Genomic DNA, 21992 nt, shown 5'->3' with positions numbered 1-21992 from the left:
ATCTCGGAGATTAACAGGGATATCTCGTTGGTAAATTGAGGTTTGACAAACTCTATTTAAAAATTTGTGTATAAACAACATCATTTTATGAGATACCGCGACATCAAGGTGATATCTTGTTTTTTTTTCTTCTTAAGAACCGATTATATAGTTTCTCAAACTCGGTCAAAGATCGACTGCCACCTATGAGACAAGCAATGTTTTTTTTTAAAAACCGTTGATTTACCACCACAATCTTGAATCTCACGTCAAAATTGTGTTTTGCAATGTTATGTTTTGAAGAAAATTGGATACCATCTATAACTCTAGGACGAGATATCATGACGGATTTGGAGAAGCTGGTTTGGGACAACGACGGATTCCATACCTACCTTCTAGGGTTTAGCGATGGGTGTAAAAGTGTTAGAGATGTATGTACAAAGTTACGGTTTATTGACATTTTATAAGATGGGCCTGTATAACTCTTGATCAAAACTTTCAAATGATCCAATAAGCTCAAATAGGTCTATCGCAAGGTTTAAGCTTAAACATTTTAAAGACGCTCTAAATGACTAATTCAACAAGTTGACTAATGCTGACCCTAAATTGGTGCAAATGATATTCAAGAGACCTCAATCGTTCTAATTGAAGTTCTAGAAGAGTCAAAATAGAATCATCCATGATCGCATGCTTTGGGGTCAACAATTGGTCAATCAAATGTGTTATTTTACAAGGTTTAGGCCAATAATTTTAAAGATGGCCTAAATAGGTTGATTACACAAGTTGACTCATAGGTATCCAAAGTTGATGGGGTGATTAAACAAGTTAATTAACTCGTAAGGATCTAAAGTTGACTCATAGGACTTATCGTACACAAAATAAAATTATCCATTAGCGTTTACGTTTGCAAAATTGTCGATGAGGTTGTCAATCCCAAGTTTCTCTTGGTCTCATTTATCGACTTGAAACCAATATTTTGCAATCGTTATCACCTCGACCGTTATGGGAGCTACACCGACGCTCCATGAGGACGAGACCAAAGCCACGAAAGGTGACTTCGGAGCAAACAACCAAGACAAATATGGTAAGAATGTTACAGACTTAATGGGAAATGTCTATTCGCACTCAACGACTTCAAAATGTTAAGCTTGACATCACCCATCAGTGTCCATCGTGTTCAATTGTAAAGGTTGATCACAGTGGGAAACGATCAATGGTCTTATATGGCAGATACTAAAAAGATATCATATACTATTTATATAAAAAGAGAATAGAAATTTCATTAATTGGGCTTAATAAGTCATTAAATATCAAGATTAGACCCTAATGTTTAAAAATATCTGAATATGGACTTTTGGCCCAAAATCGGACAAAAATACCCCTGATTCAAAAAACCCATATTTTTCTCTCATTTTCAAATGATTTTCATCACAATTCTTTTTCATGTTCGAATTGGTTGCGCTAGGATTAGAATTTTCGACGCATCGTACAACATCGTACGACATCGTACAGCACCGTACGTGTTCAGTTTCGATTTTGAGGGTTTCACATTGTATCTCATCGTACGGTATCGTATCGCATCGTACGACATCGTACAGCATCGTACGACATCGTACGACATCGTACGATATCGTACATTATAATGTACGATAAAATTCATACACATTATAATGTACGATATCGTACGATGTCGTACGATGCTGTACGATGTCGTACGATGCGATACGATACCGTACGATGAGATACAATGTGAAACCCTCAAAATCGAAACTGAACACATACGATGCTGTACGATGTCGTACGATGCTGTACGATGCGATACGATGCCGTACGATGAAATACAATGTGAAACCCTCAAAATCGAAACTGAACACATACGATGTCGTACGATGCTGTACGATGCGATACGATGATGTACGATGAAATACAATGTGAAACCCTCAAAATCGAAACTGAACACATACCCAAATTCCTAAAAAAAAAAAATCGGGGCGTTTTAATCCTAGCGAAAATTCTAATCCTAGCGCAACCAATTCGAACATGAAAAAGAATTGTGATGAAAATCATTTGAAAATGAGAGAAAAATATGGGTTTTTTGAATCAAGGGTATTTTTGTCCGATTTTGGGTCAAAAGTCCATATTTAGATATTTTTAAACATTAGGGTCTAATCTTGATATTTAATGGCTTATTAAGCCCAATTAATGGAATTTCTCAAAGAGAATATCAGCAAAGGAAATAATTTTATTTATTATCTTTAAAAAAAAAAGAGAATTAACATAATAAGTAAGAAATAAAAATAAAAAACATATATAATATTCTGAATATGCATTGAATAGAATGCTAAATTAAATTAGAAAAAAAATCTTAAACTAATCCAAAATCTTTAAATTTATCCCTAAATAACTATAAATGATTCTAGAACGTTTAACTGACTTGTTAACAAATTTTAAATTGATCCTTAAATACATTCCTAAGAAAATATCATACCCAAGGAAATAAACACTCACCATTAATTATTTAATTCTTTTTTCTAACATATGAATATCCACGATACATCGTGTATATAGTAATCACTAATAATCAATGAAAACAAATACTAGTAAAATGGCTTAATTCCTACTTGAAGTTTTAATATTGGCTTGATTACACCTTGAAGACAGAATGCACATAGCAAGAGGAAAAACCAAGAAAAAGGGAATCAACCAAGAAAATGATTCTAGAACACTAAACTAATTTGTTAACAAAATTTAAACTAATCCTTAAATACATTCTTAACAAATATCATACGTACACAAGCAGATGTACGTACTCCCCATTATTTTTCCCCAAACATATGAATACCCACAAAACTACATCGTGTTCGTGTATGTAAAAATCACCAATAATCGGTGAACGAACAAATGGTAGTAAAAATAGCTTAATTCCTAGTTGAAGTGTTAATATTGGCTTCATTACACAACAAGAGAAAACCTCAATTAAAAAAAAAAAGAGAATCAACTAAACTTATAAGTCCAAAGAAATTATAGGAAAAATAAAGTTCGATTTAAACGGGAAGGTCCATATCTTTATCTTTACTTGTAGAGAATCCGAGTGGGGAAAAAGCACTTACATCTTTAAATTCAATTTTCAATTTTTTATTTTTTTTTTGAAAAAATGATGGTGGAATGGGCGAGGACTCACTAAGTCCGCCAAGAAACAACCATGTTGAACTATAAATGTTGATCTTGGCACATCCTACTGAGAGAAACTCTTGGTATTATGTATGATAGAAAATTGAATAAAACTCAACCAAATATTGTATATTTCGCACAAGCGGTGGATGAATTCTTGATGGAGTGCTTTGAAATGGTGGTGGGATTTTTTTTTCGAGAAAGAGAAGATGACGAAGATGAAGAATAATGCATAACTATGAGAATAATTAAGAGTTGAAGGGAGTTAATAGAGCGTCCACCATTTGAAACTTGAATGTTGAGAGTACTTAAAGTGAAATTTGAAAGAAAATAAAAATAATAAAGAAAATGCATGGAAAAATTAAATTGATTTATTATGTTAAAAATCCGTAGAAAATGCAAGCGAAAGAAAATAAAATAAAATATCCTATAATTTTCTCATTATTGTTTGGAAAATCAAGGGAGATTATTGGAAAGGAGAATAATGCATGGTCTATCATTATAAGTTATTGGAAATTGTGGGTTATAAATTATAATATATGACCTAACGTCCCATCCCATGTTATAAATAATAGATTTTTTTTTTTAAGTTAATTTTTGGAGCAATAGATAGAATCATAGAAAACAAAATTTCGGTTCTAATTTGGTCGGAATTCGTTTCCATCCGCTCCAAAATCTTCCGTAACGAGAAGAACGTGCTGAATTTTATTTTTTATTTTTTATTTTTTATTTTTTATTTTTTAACGTGCTGAATTATTCGTGCAACTCATTTCTCTTTTTAGCCAACGCACAACATTAACCGTATTTGCTTTTGGTCTTGGTATTTCTGTAAATAAATAACCTTTGAAATTTTCCACGAATTTTCTTATTCGTTGACTCAAAATGATTGGTTCAATTCTTCCAATTTTACCCCTAACTCCCAAGACTGTCCTATAAATTATGATGAGCACCCTGACCAGTACACCAACCACCATTTTTCTGAGTTGATTCCAAACAACAACAACACAATTGTTTTCAATATAAAGACAGAGACTTTGATCTCATTTCTCCACAGAAGGACTAAAGCTCGAGACTTTCTCACAAGGCAGACATGGAAAACGCAATTACGAGACAGAGAATTCTGCTCCAACACTTATCGCCAATTACCCACCAATCTTCTTCTTCTTCTTCTTTTCTCTCTGTAAGTCTTCAATCAGCTTCGTTTTCGCTCCTTTTCATCGTATTGACCATGCATGTGTATATCATATCAGATTATATTATATATATTGGGTTTATGATTGATTATGCTGTTTAGGCCTCAGAATGTGCGGCAAAGGACAGCGCTTCGGATATTCCCAAAGCTGCCTTTGGAGACGATATTGTGATTGTGGCGTGAGTAAAAGCATTTTCAAAATATGAAACGAATAAAATAAAATTAAAAAAAAAAAGAATTCAAAACTTGTGTTTTATACTCATGAATTTGTTGGATTAATTTATTGATAAACAGGGCATACAGAACCGCAATTTGCAAAGCAAAGCGCGGTGGGTTTAAGGACACCCCGGCTGATGATCTACTCGCAACCGTGTTAAAGGTCAGAGCTTTAATTATAATATTCTCTGATCAGATTCTATTCAGGCTTAATGTATTACTTATGGGATGGGGTTTGGGATAACTAGGCCGTGGTAGAGAAAACAAATTTGGACCCAAGTGAAGTTGGTGATATAGTCGTTGGCACGGTTTTGGCACCGGGCTCACAGAGGGCAATCGAGTGCAGAATGGCTTCTCTATATGCCGGTTTCCCTGGTGCGTTTATTATATTTTCTCTCCATATATATTCAGTACTTTTTCCTGTGTAAATTGTCTACTTTACTCCATGAATGAATTCCGGTGGTTATGCTGCTTTGACATCTAATTTAAGACTCATCCAAAATGGTTTATGAGTTTAGTTGTTTTTGTTAATCTTTACTCAAAGCTGTACCTATGGTTTACGTTTTTTTTTTTTTTTTTTTTTTTTTTTTTTTTTTTTTTTTTTTTTTTAATTTTGGCTGAAATATCAGAGACAGGTTTGAATGGTTTTTTAATTTAATGTGCAAAGTAACAATATCACCATAACTCCGCGAGAAAATGAACGACTATATGTGTCTTTACCATTCGATAATAAATGAATTGGTCTTTTCAAAATTGTGTGTGCTGATGAAGCAGAAAACTCATGATTCTCATGAAGATCAATTAGAGTGAGGGTGGAGAAAATTTCAAGTGTTAATAAAAATTCATGCTTACAGTTGGTCGTTGTGTCCATTTGATTTCTTGACAGTATAAATGAGACAAAACCAAAGTCTCAGTCATTTAGAGTTGGAAATTAACTTTTGTAATTAATTTCAGACACTGTCCCGATCAGAACTGTCAACCGCCAATGCTCGTCAGGCCTTCAGGCGGTTGCCGATGTCGCTGCTGCAATAAAAGCAGGATTTTACGAGATCGGTGAGTCATAAATTACAGAACTATTTTTTTTGGTGATATCTGTCATTCAATTTCCAATTTTTTTTACATGAAATTTTTTCCGGGACGCAGGGATTGGAGCTGGAGTGGAGTCAATGACATGTGACAACATTGACAGAATAAATCACACAAACCCGAAAGTAATACATATCAGCGATTAAAGCTAATATATATTCATATAATTTTTTTTTTTTTTTGACAAGTGAGAATGTATGATGAAACAGGTTGAAGCCTTTGCACAAGCCCGTGACTGTCTTCTTCCGATGGGAATCACGTCCGAAAATGTAGCGGAGCGGTTCGGCGTGACTAGGCGCGAACAAGATCTCGCTGCTGTAAGCTAGATCGTTTTTTTTTTTTTTTTTTTTTTTTTTTATTATTATTATTATCAATATGTCACAGAGCTATCAATATATAATATTATAGAGATAATTGTGCTGTGTGTATAGGTCGAATCTCACAGGCGCGCTGCTGCGGCGACCGCGTCTGGTAAATTCAGAGACGAGATTATTCCCGTTCTCACCAAGGTAGAGCTGTAAATAAGTGAGAGTTAATTGGCTTCTTCTAGTCTTAGTGCCGGGTTTTGATTTTTTTTTTTTTGGCTCCTCTAAAATAAGATTGTGGACCCTAAAACTGGAGAAGCGAAGCCTGTAGTGATCTCGGTGGATGAAGGAATTCGGCCAAACTCAAACCTCAACGATTTGGGAAAGCTCAAGGCTGCTTTTAAGAAGGATGGTTCCACAACTGCAGGTAAATCGCGAGTTCATTTAGTTCATATTTTTTACTATTTGTTTACTATATGATTTATGCATTGTGATTCGAATCTTTCGATTGGTTTAGGTAATGCGAGCCAAGTGAGCGACGGAGCCGGAGCAGTTCTCCTCATGAAGCGAAGCCTGGCTAAGAAGAAGGGACTCCCTATTCTCGGTGTCTTCAGGTTCATTGGAGGCCTAGTTTATTTTTTCAATATTTTTTCTTATTAATACAAATACTAATAATTTGTTTTATTTTGTCCGTGTCGATCGAAGGAGTTTTGCGGCCGTGGGCGTTGATCCTGCCGTGATGGGGATCGGTCCATCGGCAGCGATTCCACCGGCAGTGAAATCCGCGGGACTCGAGCTCAACGATATCAATTTGTACGAAATCAACGAGGTACACGATTTTATAGCCGAGGATTTTCTTGTCAAACCCGAGCAAGCAAAATATTTCAATTTGTTCTTTTTTTTTTCCGCAGGCCTTTGCTTCTCAATACGTGTTCTGTTGTAAGAAGTTGGAGATCGATCCCGAAAAAGTCAATGTAAACGGAGGGGCAATCGCACTTGGTCATCCTCTAGGCGCTACAGGTATATAGTACATCCACACACAAAATATCTTCATGTAAAAGGAAAAAAAGTTGTGCTTCTTGTATATGAACACTAAAGTACTAACACATGCCTATGTGTCACTCAGGGGCTCGTTGCGTTGCGACGCTGCTGAACGAGATGAAGCGCCGAGGAACGGGTTGTCGCTTCGGTGTCATTTCCATGTGCATAGGTGATTCCTCTTCTCTTTGACATCCAAACTTGTATGTAAAATTGATTTAGTGATCAAAATGTCACAGATAATAGTTTAGAGATTATGTACCTTAAAAAGAAAGAAAATAAAATGAGCTGTTCCTTTTTTTTTTTTTTTTTGCTTGTGTTTAATTTAGAAAATAAATTGTTGCTTTTTTATGACAGGGTCTGGAATGGGAGCTGCGGCGGTGTTCGAGCGAGGCGACTCGGCGGATGAGCTTTGCAATGCTAGACCAGCCGTCTAAGGCTATATTATGAGTTATTTTTTTCAAAATTTTTTTTGGACTTGCTGTTTTTTAACGAGGGCAAACGTTATGGTCTATGCAAACGTTATGCTCTCTTTTTTAAGAAGCTACAAATTAAAAAGGGTCCCTTTGGTATGACTTTTTCTTTCTTTCTAAATATATGACATGAAAATGTGTCTTTGCAGATCCATTGATCTTTAATAAACGAGAGTCATTGCTGATTTCTCTCTCTTTTTGGGATGAGAATCATTCATCTATTACTCGCTTTCAAAAGCTTTCTACTCAATTCATTGTTCTATTTATATTTATAGATATTCAATTATGTGATGTGGAGAGGGGAGTGAAATTCATATATCACTACATTCATGGCATTTGCTATATTTATCTCGGTCACAATCACGGGCCTGCTAAAGACCAGAGGGCATATACTTAGAAAAGCAAAAAATTTGTACCCCAACTTTATCAATATTTACATTTTTAACCCTAAATTATATATATATAGTTCATATATCCCCCTCTAATTTTTTTTTACACACCCCCAGATAAAATTTAGAAGAACTTTTTTTGATCAAAAATCCCCCATGACTACAAATTCTGGCCCTACCACTGGTCACAATGGTCTTGAATAGTTGAGAATACTTTCACCATCATTCTAATCTGATGAAGCGATAAAATTTGTCTTGGTACTTCGTAATATTAACTTATTAAGGTCATCCTTCCATATACATATATTGAGGCAGTACCTAACTACTAAGACAGCAATTGTTTCAGTATTTGACAATAGCGTTCATACATTCATTAAATAGCAATAATTAAGTTTTAGGGTATATAAGCAAGGAAAAGTAAAAGAGGACATTAATTAAGTGCATGTCCAGATCTATAAACAAAACATTTTTTTTTTTTTTTTTTTTTTTTTTTTTTTTTTTGTATAGGATCCTAAAAGGGAAACCCTTTGAGCTCAAGCAGCCATGGATCTCAAAATATCATTCATAAAGAAGTCATTAAAAAGAGAATATGATCAACGCATCAAAATGCCGAAATGTAAAAGAAAATATGAAAAACGATCACCCAATAACCAATACTCTGTAAAATTTGGATTTTAGTATCCACACGTTTAATATGTTTGAATTACTTTATAAAGTAATAATCTCACGGAAAATTTTGCAAGTTTATTGCTTTTCTAATAATCTATGGTTTGGTACGTTTCGTTTCTTTTTTTTTATATATTAGTAGTGCAAAGCGCAGGTGACACTATCGGCCAAAATTACATACTTATTAGAATAAATCTTAGGAGGCATGCATTTCTGCATCCTATGGGGGCTTGAACCCATGACCTCTCCGTCGAGGTGAGTGTGGGATTATCGCTAGACCAAGCTAGCTACCACGGTACGTTTCGTTTCTTGCTAATCCTTAAAGGCTTAATTATTTCCAATAAGCTGTTTAATTTAGTCCGTGGAAGTAACTAGCTTTAGGTAAGTGCAACAATCTTGCAAGTTGTAAAGCTCCATCAAGTAGTCTTATCTTTGTTGAGAATACGCATTAATATTGTTCAATGTATACGTCTAAATCGTCTCTAACACATTCCTTGAAGAAAATACGTTATTTGTACGCAATGTGGTTTCACTTCATATCATACCCCCCCAAATCTAATCAATTAACAATCAATCCCCATGAATCATTTAGACCCTAACAAATTCTGTGGACTTTCTTTTGACGCTTTTCTTTTTTCCTCTTTTACAGCAAGTTCCCAAAACACTTTGTTCCCAACTCTTTTTCTTTATTATTTTCTTTTATGGAGAGAGAAAAAAAAACATATTCCTTTTCAGATTTCAACACCTTCTACAAGACATTAAGACAATAACTAGTCTATAATCCAAAGCAAACTCCACAAAACAAAGCTTTCCTCTTTCTTTTCCCCTCCCAAACGCCAAAACAAAAACCCAGACAAGAACCAAGATCTGAACCTCCCCAAAACCTCTCTTTCTCTCTCTCTCTCTCTCTCAAGTCTAAACATGAAGACAATAACTAGTACATAATCCAAAGCAAACACCCCCAAAAACAAAGCTTTCATCTTTCTTCTCCGCTCGCCAAAGCAAAAAAGCAAAAGCAAAACCCCAGATCGAATAAGTACCAAAACCGATGGATGGGTAAGTGAATGAATGCCAAGGGTATTAACAATATGAATAAAACAACCTCAAGTGTGCGTAATAACGATTTTCAGCTCACTCGCTTGTCAGATCCGGGGAGATTCCGGCTTGCCGGCGGAGGAGCGGGAACGAGTCGACGACGAGCGTGCACGTGACGGCGCTGGACGGACTGGTGAACGTGAACTCACTGTTCACGATCGCGGTGTTCGTGGGGCTGTCGATGGCGTCGCCGGGGCAGCGGAGCCTGGAGGAGAGGGCGGCGTGCGACGCCGGAGTGGAGGTGGCGCGGCGGCTGGTGGCGTTCGAGGTGGCGTCGTTCAGCTTCTTCCTGTTCTCGTCGCTGGTGGCTCAGGGCCTGAAGCTGGCCATCAATCTGCTCAACAGCCGCGACGCCGACGAGGCCTTCCGGGCCCACATCAACCTCCGCGTGCTCCGCCTGGGGATGCTGGCCTCCGCCGTGGGGTCGGTGATGGGCTGCGTGTTTCTGGTGCTGTCCATGGTCAACGTCGTGCAGATCCGACTCGGCCTCCTCTCCTGCGGGAGCAAGCCCGCCGTCCACGCCGTCGTTGCTCTCGTCGTACTCGTCTCCTCCGCCCTCCTCCTCTACATCTCCACCGCCGTCTACGCTTTCCTTCACTGATTATTCCTTCATTTGTCTCGAGCTTCTTAACGACACTCGAATGTGGTAACGACAATTTTTTTTTTTTATGGAGTGGTGGTTATTTGTTATTGTTTTTGTTTCTGTAAATCTATCTAAAATGTAGTGTTAGTTTTTATTTTGTGAGGGAATCTAAATGAAATGAAGTGAACTCATGAATATTAGTAATGATACTTCATTTTTACCCGTTCACCCGTTCGTTAACTTATCAAAAATCAATCAAAATTCAACATATTTAGTATCAAATGTATCACATAATTATTTAGGTCTTGACCGATTTGATACTAAATATATCGTATAAGAATTTTAGTTGATTTTTTGGTAATTATCAAGCAAATATTATTATTATTGTCAATTTTCCAATTGTGTATGGAAAGAGAGAGAAACAAATTGTTACATTAGACCTTTGCTTACCCATTCATATATTGAATACTATTTTTATTTTCTCACTTACATTCTTTTAGTTTCTCTTTTGTCCTCGGGCTTATTTATTTATTTTCTATTTTTGCCTACGAGAGATAATCTTGATTTTATAAGAGAAATTGTCTAATTTGTTACCAATTTTATAACATTTTTTCATTTTTCACCAAAAGGCTAATTTTTCCCAAAATGTCACCTCTATGTCAACAATGTTGATATCTAATAGTGAAGAGCAAACATAGATATCAACATTATTGACATAGATGGTGGCATTTTGAAAAAAAATTAGCATTTTGGTGGAAAATGAGAAAATGTAATGAAATTGGTGGCGAATTATGTAATTTCTCATTTTATAATACACGACTCTTCCTCTCTCTCTCTCTCCTACGCTAAAAAATGAAATATTTTTTATTAGCGACAAGCGGACCGTTGGCGTGAGAGAGAAGGTGGGACCCATCGATGTGAGACGTGGTCGTTGATACATATAAGTGCTCACAAACATAAAATATGGCAAAAAAATGAGGTTGCCAGAGCCGTATTTCTCGGGATAAGAGCGGTGAGATTCATCTATGCCATTAAGGTTCGTCAAGACAATATAAGTAAAATCCAGTGTCCAGAGTAGAAGCGAGGGCAAGCATTTGGCCGGGGAGGTGCAGCGGTTATGGGTGGAAGCTAGGGACGGAGCCAAGAATTGTCGCTAGGGGCTAACAATTAATATAAATTTCTAATTTTATAAAAAAAAAACTAATGACTAATTATACAATTAAAAATAGACTAAGAAAAAATATATAATATATAAGATGAAAAATAAATAAATTTACACAAACAACATATTTTTGTATTTATTATATCTTTCCTTTGATTTTATTAAGGCCTCTTTTTTTATGTCTAAATAATCACATATACATTATCTATATAAGTATAATTAAGTGAGTCACTTTTAGCAAAAAAAAAAAAAATGTACATAAAGACCATGAGGAGTTGATCTATAGAATATTAAATTTCAAAATTATTCAAATGGTCTTCAAAAAGTAACATGAAATAATTTTATTTCATAAATACATTATTATATATATATAAAGAAGAACCCGAAATTACTATTCACCCAGACTCATATTACTGTTAAGTCTACAGTTTAATTACGAAAATGCCCTTTAAACGTGTCATTATTACACTACTTGCCATTCTGATTGAAAAACTCCAGAACAGTCTCGAAATAATTCTTTTAACCAAGTCTGCCATGAGCGTAATAAAATCCTATAGAAATATTTAATTTACAACGGTTGCATCGAGTAAGTGTCTAGACTTCTCCAGAGCATTCTTCTATCTTCTGCTCAAACGTAGCCCAGATATTTCTGGAACTTTTTTTGTTATATATAATTCACCAAAATCCCCTCCAGATTACCAAAAAAAAAAAATCACAACCATTCAATCCAAGATTCTCTCCTCCTCTCTAAATCATTCTCTCATATCGTTCTTCTCTTTCCCTTCGCTCTGCACATACAATAAACAATTTAAAACAACAAAGGAGAAGTAGCCAGAACAATGTATCCAATATCCATTACTTCTAAACCCCCAAAACTGGAAACCAGAAATAGCAGGGCCATTGATAATGGAGAATTTATTCCAGCAGACTACGGCGGACCTAATAAATGAGAGATGTTTCAGAATATAGATTCGACCAAAATCAAAGAGATAATAAGCTTTGAAGAACATAGATTATAAACATTTTTTTATTTTTTGAATCAGAACTTATTATGAGATTTAAAGACGAACAAATTTTCAACTCCGAATCTATTAAACAACCAGTCCTCATAATCTAAACTTTGATCTCCAAACTAAGCATTACCGGCAAAAAGCTTTACACAAACCCAAAAAATTAATTATAAATAAATCCCTAATCCTCGAAATCAACTGAAATTAGTATATTACTACTTAGTATTAGAACATGCAATGAACAGATAAGAAGAAAGCCCAATTTTTTAATAATCACAATTCTGAAACCCTAATCTATTTTAAAGTATTTTGTCTTAATTCCATTCCATCACTTGCCGTTATCGGGACTATCACCGTCCCTTAATATGTAGACCCCAAGATTCATGAACCCTAGCAACTCCTAAAACAAAGATATCTCACAACCGTCAATCATGGAAAATAAAAACCCTATTTTCTGAGAGAGAGAGAGAAGAGGATAAAAAAAACACAAAATATGAAGAAAACAAAAAAGCTAACCTTGAAGAAGAGAAAGATTCATGAGCGACGTGGGGTAGATAAATATATAAATACAATGAATTTCCTCTTTTCTTCGTCATTATTTTGACGCACCACCAAAGAATAAAAGGAACACGGGAAAACGGCGAGAGAGGAAAAAGAATGGGTATACTTTACTGGGAAATGTGTTTGAGCTTTATGTTTATCACCTAGAACTACTAAACAAACGTAAAGGAAAAATCATTTATCTTTTGTCTGTGGTAAAAGGGTCATGGACTTGGGCACAGTAAGTGATGTCAAATTTTGGGCCTGCATACCTTAGTGTTTGTTAATTAAGTAAAGGATGGGGTTTGAAAGAATTTTAACCCATATTATTTTTTTTTCAAGTGGTCTCAGTTATATTGACGATTTACATGAACATTTCAAGAATCCAATTCACCTTTTGTCCGTATTACGTAAAATAAACCACCTTTTTTTTTTGTTCTGAATTATATCTATATAATAAATACAACTTAAACTTAATATGTTATTACATTTTATGTATTTCTATAATGTTTTGACTACAAGTTACTATGGCTAGAAAATAGTCAATTATATATATAATTATCATTACAAAAATGCATCGGTAATCCCGCGGCAATCGCGCGGCCATTATGCTTGTGTAAACTATCAATAACGATCAACAACACACTCGTAATAATTTAAAATTAATAGCATATTAACAAAAAAATAATAATTAATTATTTGTGGTAACTAGTTTGATCTAGCGGTAATCTCACACATACCTCATAAATACATTTAATCTCACACATTTCTGCCTCTTTAAATTTATCTTAAATCATGTAATTTTGATCAATAGTGTCACGTGTGCTTGCAATCTTGCAATACTAATACATCATGTAATCTTCGCCAATAATATCACTTCTAAAAATAAAATAAAAAAGAATAACCCATACTCTTAATAACTATATCTTCATATATTTCTAAAGGAGTATAATATCATTCAATTTAATTTTTTGTTGAGTAATATAATCTTATTTATAAAAAAAATTAATTATTACGAAGCCCCCTCACCGTTGATGGGAATGAGGATCCACTAAGGGGTGGCAATTTGGGGCCGTACACGAGACACAACACGGTTACGACACAGTGTAAATGGGTTTGAGTCGACCTTAAATGGATCTGGGTCCATCCGTGTCGAACACGATTAACACGATTAAATAACGGGTGAACACGACACGAACACGACAACCCATTAGGACCCAATTAGACACGAATATTAAATGGATTGTTAATTGGTAAGCACGATCAAGACCAATAATGATCCAATGGATTGTGTTTGAACTTCTCTTTTGTATTAGAAATATTATGTTGGTGGATTAGTTGATTATATGGAGTATTTTTATTAATTACTTATTCTGAGTAATTTGTTATTTAATTTGATTTAGAGAATTTCAATACTTTGAAGTAAACATGTCTAAGGACCTAAACCGATTCGCGTGTTCAAATGGGTTTAGTGGTCTAAATGGGTCTGTGGGTCTAAGTGGGTTCGTGGGTTACATGGTACATTAAGACACGATTAATAAATGGGTCTTAGTGGGTTGGGTCTGGGTTTGGCAAAAAAATAGTGGGTCGTGTTTGAGTTTTTTGCTCCTATACACGATTAATAAACGGGTCGTGTCTGGGTCTGTAAAAAAATACGTGAAAACGAATAAGACACGGCACGAACACAACACGTGACCCGAATTGCCACCCCTATATCCACTACACCAAGATCCCGACCCAAGAATGGGGCAGTTGGACAATGGCCCCAGGAAGGCCATACCATATTAAATGTCATTTTAATATATATAAATAAAAATAAACTACAAACACAAACAATGGTTCACGCAAGTCCAAGCTTCATAAATATAAAGCGGTAATTGCTTTCAGTACCCGTTTTTATCCTCTTATCTCAAGAATAACTAAAAATAACGTGTTTAAACTTTTAAGTATTTCTTAGAAAAATAGTAGTCTTTAATTTGTAAATAATTAATTTTCTTAAAAATTTTAACTGTTTTTTTGCTCTACTTAACTTTTTACAGCTTGTAATTTTATTTATAAGAAAAATAATTGTTTAAAACATTCAGACTATTCATGATTTTGGAAATTGTACACTTAAAAACGTTTGTAGTTTTAATAAATAAATAAGCGAGTGTTGTTAAAAGAAAATGCTCAGGATGTAAAGAAAAGAAAATGAGATTATGTAAATTTGATTTAGAGATCAGAATGTCACAGATAGACCTGGCCTAACGGTAGCGGGACGGGACGGAATCCCCGCTACCGTTAGGCACAATAACGGGAGCGGGACTCCCGTTACTGTTGACGGACGGGACTCCCGTCCCGTTAAGCTGGCGAACGGTAACGGGAGTCCCGTGGCGATTTTTTTTTAAATCTCGGCCGTTGGATCTTTGATCCAACGGCCCAAAAAAAAGAGTCGTTGATTTTATGGCCGTTTTTTTTATAGCCGTTGGAGTATTTCGGCCGAATTTTTTTTTTTAACCCATTTATTTCTAAAATCTATAAATACCCCCCCAATTCATTCATTTTCTTCACACCTTTCATTCACTCTCTCTCAAACTCTCTCAATTTCAATCTCAAATACTCTCAATCTCTCTCAATTTTTCATGACATCTTCATCCCACAACCGAGGTCGAAGGGGAAGAGCTTCCCGAGGTCAACAAATGCACCGTTTTGAAGAAAATTGGTTGCACTTATCTCAAAACGCCCCCGACCCAAACACCCAATACTCCTTCGATCCAAATTATGTTGCTCCTACTTTCAACCATTCGGAATTCACCGAAATTCCAAACACCCAAGTGCCATACTACCCTCAAATGGATCCCGAGCAAGCCTATCAAGCTCAAATTCCGCCATCCGAAGTGGCTTTTCAAGAATTTCAAGTATTCGAGCAACATTATCGTGAATCCCAAAATCCAAATGAAGAAGAAGATGACGATGAAACCCAAAATCCAAATGAAGAAGAGGAGGAGGAGTAGGAGGAGGAAGAAGAAGAAGAAGAAGACCTACCACCACCACCAGCACCACCTCAACCTCGAAGTCAAGTTCCACGACCTCGACAACGTGAACAACAAGAGGAGACCCGACAACGACGAGAACAACAACAACAACAACAACAACAACGTGAAGCACCTCAACAACAACAACAACCACCTCAACAACAACAACCACCACGACGTCGTGCTAGGTCCGTTGTGTGGACCTTCTTTGAAGAGGTGATTGCGAATGGCGAAAAAGCCGGAAAATGTCACAGTTGTGGCAAAATATTCAGCGCTCACAACACAAGAGTCGGGACGTCGCTATTGTGGAGTCATCACAGGCACTGCCAGGGGACACCATCTGGAGCCTCGTCAAGCCAGGTAAGTCACATCGATCCCGTAAGTTTTAGACGTGATTTAGTAGAATATTTTGTTTCCACCGATCAATCTTTTAGTCATATCGAATCTCAAGGCTTCGTTAGATTCATTAGTTCTATAATTCCAAATGTTCAAATTATGTCTAGGAAAGCCTTGAGATCCGATCTCCTAAAATGGTTTTTAGGAGAAAAGGAACAAATGAAAGACACAATATCATCTGGTAGATATAGCGTTGCCTTAACCTCGGATATATGGACTGGTCAATCTAAGATGGATTTCATGAGCGTTATAGTGCACAATATAGACGACGATTGGAACCTAAACAAACGTATCATTGCCTTTAGGAGGATAGAAGGTTCTCACACTGGTGAAAACATCTTAGACATCATAGTTAGTGTTATTGGTGAGTGGGGTTTGACCAATAGGATTATATCTGTAACCTTAGATAATGCCACCAGCAACAACGCCATGATTAGGGAGTTAAAGGAGAAACTTAACGTTGATGATACCCTTTTGCATCAACGTTGTGCTACCCATATCATAAACCTCATAGTTCAAGCCGGAGCCGCTAGTTATGACCCTTCGATCAACAAGATTAGGAATTACATTAGTTGGATAAATAGTTCAACCTCTAGAGTAGATGAGCTTAAGAGACGCCTTAGACTAAACGGTCTCCAAGAACGCACCTTTCACCTAGATAACAAAATTAGGTGGAATTCTACCTTTCTCATGTTGACCAACTTCTTATCCGAGCATTACGTCAATGTTATTGTTTCTTACATTAACAGCGAACATGGGGAAAACGCTATATCTGAATATGATATTAGGATGGCTGAATCATTTGTTTCTTTTTTCGACATTTTTTACAAAGAAACTTGTTATCTCTCTGCTGTTTACACTCCTACTTCTTTTCTCGGTCTTCATACTATGACCGCAATTGCTGTGCATCTTGATAAATATAAAAACGTAACAATTTTTCAAGATTCTATTCAAGCAATGACAGCCAAGTTTTTAAAATATTGGGGGGCTGGAAAGGTTCCATTATTATATGGTTTTGGAGCCATTCTAGACGTCCGATGTAAAATTGGTGGTTTAAAGAAATTTCTGAAGTACATTAGAAACCATTTTGTGGACCAAGATTACATTGCACTTGATCTCTTGAGGATCGTGGAAGCTTTTTTTGATCTTTTCAAGGTATACGAGGCAAAACTCCTACCGCAATACCGAGCACAACCATCTCAATCACAGACGCAGTATCCGAGAAGACACCAATACACGAATGTCTTCATCAACGCGCCCGCGTACAACTCATCACCTCAACAACAAGAAGCTGGGACAAGTCAGACGAGGTCGAGCGCAACCGACGCACGGTCCCATCCGGAGATCCAAGAGTACGATCGGAACGATTGGGTCAGGACGGATGACGAAGCCATCGACCTCTTGGTTTGGTGGAGACAGAATGCGAGGAGGTTCCCGGTCTTGTCATCTATGGCACAAGACATCCTCACCATCCACGTTTCAACCGTGTCATCTGAGGTGGCTTTTAGTAGCGCGGGCCGCATCATCGACGATAGAAGATGTAGCTTGAAACCGGAGATGGTCGAAGCATTGACGTGCGGTAAGGATTGGATTCAACATAGAAATCGAGCACAAGAAACATTCATGTGCTTCGATATTCTTGACGATTTTGAAGTTGATTTCGCAAATGTAAACATAAATGGTTAGACTAACTTGTATAACTAAGAGATATCCAAGCCCTTGTCCGGGATAAATTTTCAAATAATTAACGAGGAAATGGGTGCTCTTTTTCCTCGCCATCGCACCTTTTTAGGGGTCGGTGAGGTTTTTTAGGAGGCCCATTTTTAATTTCACATTTTTTTTATTATTTTTTCTACCCATTTACTTCAAAATCTTTTCAATTAAGTCCTTGTATATAATTATTGAACTTCATTTAAATCTTCATTTCTACCCACTTAATTTAAATTCCTTTCAATTACATCCCTCTATTTAATTATTTAAATTCATTTAAAGCCGAATTTTTTTTAATTTTTTTTATGCCTAACGGGGTCCCGAATTCCCGTTAGGCAAACTCCCGTCCCGTCCCATTACTTAACGGGACGGGACTCCCGTTTGGCCGATTAACGTTATGCTCTTTCTTTTTTTACGTAGCTACAAATTAAAGAGTCCCTTTGGTATGACTTTTTTTTTTCTTTTTCTTTCTATATATATGACATGAAAATGTGTCTTTGCAGATCCATTGGTTTTTAATAAACGAGAGTCGTTGCTGATTTCATTCTCCTTTTGGGATGAGAATCATTCATCTATGACTCACTTTCAAAAGCTTTATACTCATTCATTGTTCTATTTATATTTATAGATCTTCCATTATGTGATGTGGAGAGGGAAGTGAAATTTATATATCACTATATTCATGGCATTTGCTATATTTATCTCGGTCACAATCACGGGCCAGCTAAAGACCAGAGGGCATATACTTAGAAAAGAAAAAATTTCTACCCCAATTTTATCAATATTTACATTTTTAGCCCTAAATTATATATATATAGTTCATATATACCCCTCTGATATTTTTTCACACCCCCAGCTAAAATTTAGAACAACTTTTTTTAATCAAATTTGCCCCCATGACTACAAATTCCGGCCCTACCACTGGTCAATAGTTGAGAATACTTTCACCATCATTCTCAACTGATGAAAGCGATAGAATTTGTCTTGGTACATCGCAATATTAGCTTATTAAGGTCTTCCTTCCATACACCCTCAAGCAGACATCGATCTCAAAATATCATTCATAAAGAAATCATTAAAAAGAGAATATGATCAACGCATCAAAATGCTCAAATATAAAAGAAAATATGAAAAACGATCACCTAATAAACCAGTACCCTATAAAATTTGGATTTTATCATCGACACATTTAATATGTTTGAATTACTTTATAAAGTAATAATCTCACGGAAAATTTTGTAAGTTTATTGCTTTTTAAATAATCTATGGTTTGGTACGTTTCTTGCTAATCCTTAAAGGCTTAATTATTTCCAATAAGCTGTTTAATTTAGTCCGTGGAAGTAACTATAGCTTTAGGTAAGTTCAACAATCTTGCAAGTTGTACAGCTCCATCAAGTAGTCCTATCTCTGTTGAGAATACACATTAATATTGTTCAATGTATACGCCTAAGTCTCAAACACATTATTTAAAGAAAGTACGTTATTTGTGCGTAATCTGATTTCCACTTCATATCACATACCCTTCCAAGTTTAATCAATTAACAGTAAATCCCCATGAATCACTTTAGACCCTAACAAATTCTGTGGACTTTCTTTTGACGCTTTTCTTTTTTTACCCTTTTGCAGCACCCAAAACACTTTGTCCCCTCCCTCAAAAAAAAAAAAACACTTTGTCCCCAACTCTTTTTCTTTATTAATTTCTGTTATAGAGAGAGAAAAAAACATATTCCTTTTCAACACCTTCTGGAAGATAGTAAGACAATAACTAGTCTATAATCCAAAGAAAACTCCACAAAAGTCAAAACAAAAGCTTTCCTCTTTCTTTTCCCCTCCCAAACGCAAAAACAAAAACCCGGCCAGGCAAGAACCAAGATCTGAACCCCCCCCCCCCCCCAAAAAAAACCTCTCTTTCTCTCTCTCTCTCTCAAGTCTAAACATGAAGACAATAACTAGTGCATAATCCAAAGCAAACACCCCCAAAATAAAGCTTTCATCTTTCTTCTCCGCTCGCCAGAGCAAAAGCAAAAGCAAAACCCACTGTTCTGGATGAGTAAGTGAATGAATGTCAATGGTAATAATTAAGAAAGCAAACTTAAATGAAACTGTACAAGGAAATAAACGTAAACAGCAGAATTAAACTGAAAAAAAATAAAATAAATAATAACATTATTACATCAAAGCAACAATGAAAATAAGATGAACACGAAATTGTTTTTTAAAATTTGGTAGTTCGGGTACTTTCTACTCCAAAATATTTGCCTTCATTTCAAATAACATCTCGATTGAAGTTCGTGTGGTTGCTACTTATGAGGTATGACACTGCACACAAGGTAAAATAAAAGCAAAAAAGAAGAAGCATTATTTAGGTTACATCTACATTTTTATATTAATGTATTCTGTACATAAATATTACTAAATAATAGTGCTACTTGTTATATAGTACCATGCATTAGAAATGTTGCATGCCTAAACATTATACATAGTTAAAATATCATTCATTCTAAATAGATCGAGTGGGTAGATTACTTTCCAACTTGTATTAAAGCAAGCGTTAAAATTATATATTAAAGTTACGATGTAAGTTTTGTTCGGAATGAAATAAGATGTAATAAGTGTGATGGTACTATACTGATTTAAACATAGGAGAATACCACCAACAAATTTGTACATTGTTGGAAGTTAAATTAACAAAAAAAATAATAATACACTTGTTTGTGCTAAATTGTCTCGAATTAAAAAGTTTAATTTATTATAATTTGAAAATTTAGAACACATTAATTTAAAGATTAATTGTTATACAAACATTATTATATTTTTTTTCTCATTGCGCAAGGCCACATGAAGCCGAGCTAAATTTCAAGTTCGAAAAATACAAGATAAATATACATGAAATGCGTTTATCAAATTTTTTTTTATCAACTTTGATATGATATAGATTTTCGTTCTTGAGTTGAAAAACGTACATCCAACGACTTTAAAGTTCAATTATTTGGTATGTTGTTACTAATTTGTGTCTATTGGCACACACAAAATCGTTATATTTTTAGTGTTTAAAAAATTATATATTTACTCAAATAAATCGAAAAATGTAGTTAAAAATACATATATAATAGTAATTATATATATAGGTTGATAATATGATTTTTTAGATATTTATTTGCTGTGCCATAATTAAAACTGAATTTTTCATGAGCCTCTGAGCAGTACCATATATAATTATGATTTTTTTAAAAAGAAATCGTTTGAAAATTAAATGAGTGTGAATGTCACATTTGAAAGTACCATTAATAAAGTGCGATTGTGCGAATATTCATGGGAAATTAATCTTATTTCCTCAATCAGAAATAGGAGTTCGATCAAGCCAGTGGACATGGAAAGATGAAACTTAAACTATTTTGCTGAAAAACAAAAGAAAAATAAAAAGAAATGGAATAATTAAAGAAATTTATTGATACAATTTCAGTGGAAATACTGTAAATTCCGTGGAAATGCATGTATAAGAAGAAATGAAAGAGTATAGAAAGAAACTATTATTAGGAATGTGTCGTGTCTTAATATTTTTAGGAAACTTCATGTTCTTAAAGTTGTGATAAAGAAATTTTTATATATAATTCCACACATTAAATTCTAGTTGACATGGTTTGAAATTCCGGGGAAATCGGACGGAAATCAGTCCGAAAACCGTTTTTTTCAAAGTCCCGGTATCGGTATGTACAAAACCGTTCACTTTCCGTTTTTTCTTAGATTCCGGGGAAACCGTCAACTTTCCGACAGTCTTTAGGCAATTTTTAAGCATTCCAAATGAAACTTACCGGTAAGTGGTCAAATACCGGTCAAATCCCGACAATTCTTAAAATCTGATGATATTTAGTGTTCTTCACGAAATTTGTCGTTAGTTTTTTATGATTTAGTTCAAATTATTTCTTTTATGTTGAATTTGAACTATGGTATTTAGTGGATTGTGTTG

General features: G+C 35.2%; 2 protein-coding genes across 3 annotated transcripts; both read left to right on the top strand.

Annotated features, from left to right (window-relative positions):
- Positions 1 to 4116: 4116 nt before the first annotated feature.
- On the top strand, positions 4117 to 7668 carry KAT5 (peroxisomal 3-keto-acyl-CoA thiolase 2). The gene is made up of 14 exons (XM_089623209.1): positions 4117 to 4330; positions 4445 to 4521; positions 4637 to 4721; positions 4807 to 4933; positions 5513 to 5611; positions 5702 to 5769; positions 5854 to 5961; positions 6076 to 6153; positions 6244 to 6376; positions 6467 to 6563; positions 6655 to 6778; positions 6861 to 6969; positions 7076 to 7159; positions 7345 to 7668. Exons 1-14 carry the CDS (start codon positions 4241 to 4243, stop codon positions 7422 to 7424), a joined length of 1359 nt encoding a protein of 452 aa, XP_089479335.1. The 5' UTR covers positions 4117 to 4240; the 3' UTR covers positions 7425 to 7668.
- Positions 7669 to 9209: 1541 nt separating this feature from the next.
- LOC149388143 (maternal effect embryo arrest protein) lies at positions 9210 to 10400 on the top strand. 2 transcript variants are annotated; one of them, XM_089621550.1, is made up of 2 exons: positions 9210 to 9571; positions 9646 to 10400. In XM_089621550.1, exons 1-2 carry the CDS (start codon positions 9568 to 9570, stop codon positions 10209 to 10211), a joined length of 570 nt encoding a protein of 189 aa, XP_089477676.1. In that variant the 5' UTR covers positions 9210 to 9567; the 3' UTR covers positions 10212 to 10400. The 2 variants fall into 2 exon arrangements, with proteins under 2 accessions (XP_089477676.1, XP_089477677.1); XM_089621551.1 differs by having other exon boundaries at positions 9218 to 9571; positions 9662 to 10400.
- Positions 10401 to 21992: the final 11592 nt, after the last annotated feature.

The sequence above is a fragment of the Urtica dioica genome, chromosome 8 (genome assembly GCF_054948205.1).
Source record: "Urtica dioica subsp. dioica isolate 48M chromosome 8, U.dioica_male_clone48M_v1_H2, whole genome shotgun sequence".
Classification (NCBI taxonomy): Eukaryota; Viridiplantae; Streptophyta; class Magnoliopsida; order Rosales; family Urticaceae; genus Urtica; species Urtica dioica.
Note: the sequence above shows the minus strand (reverse complement) of the source record. Positions and strands in the feature narration are given on the sequence as shown.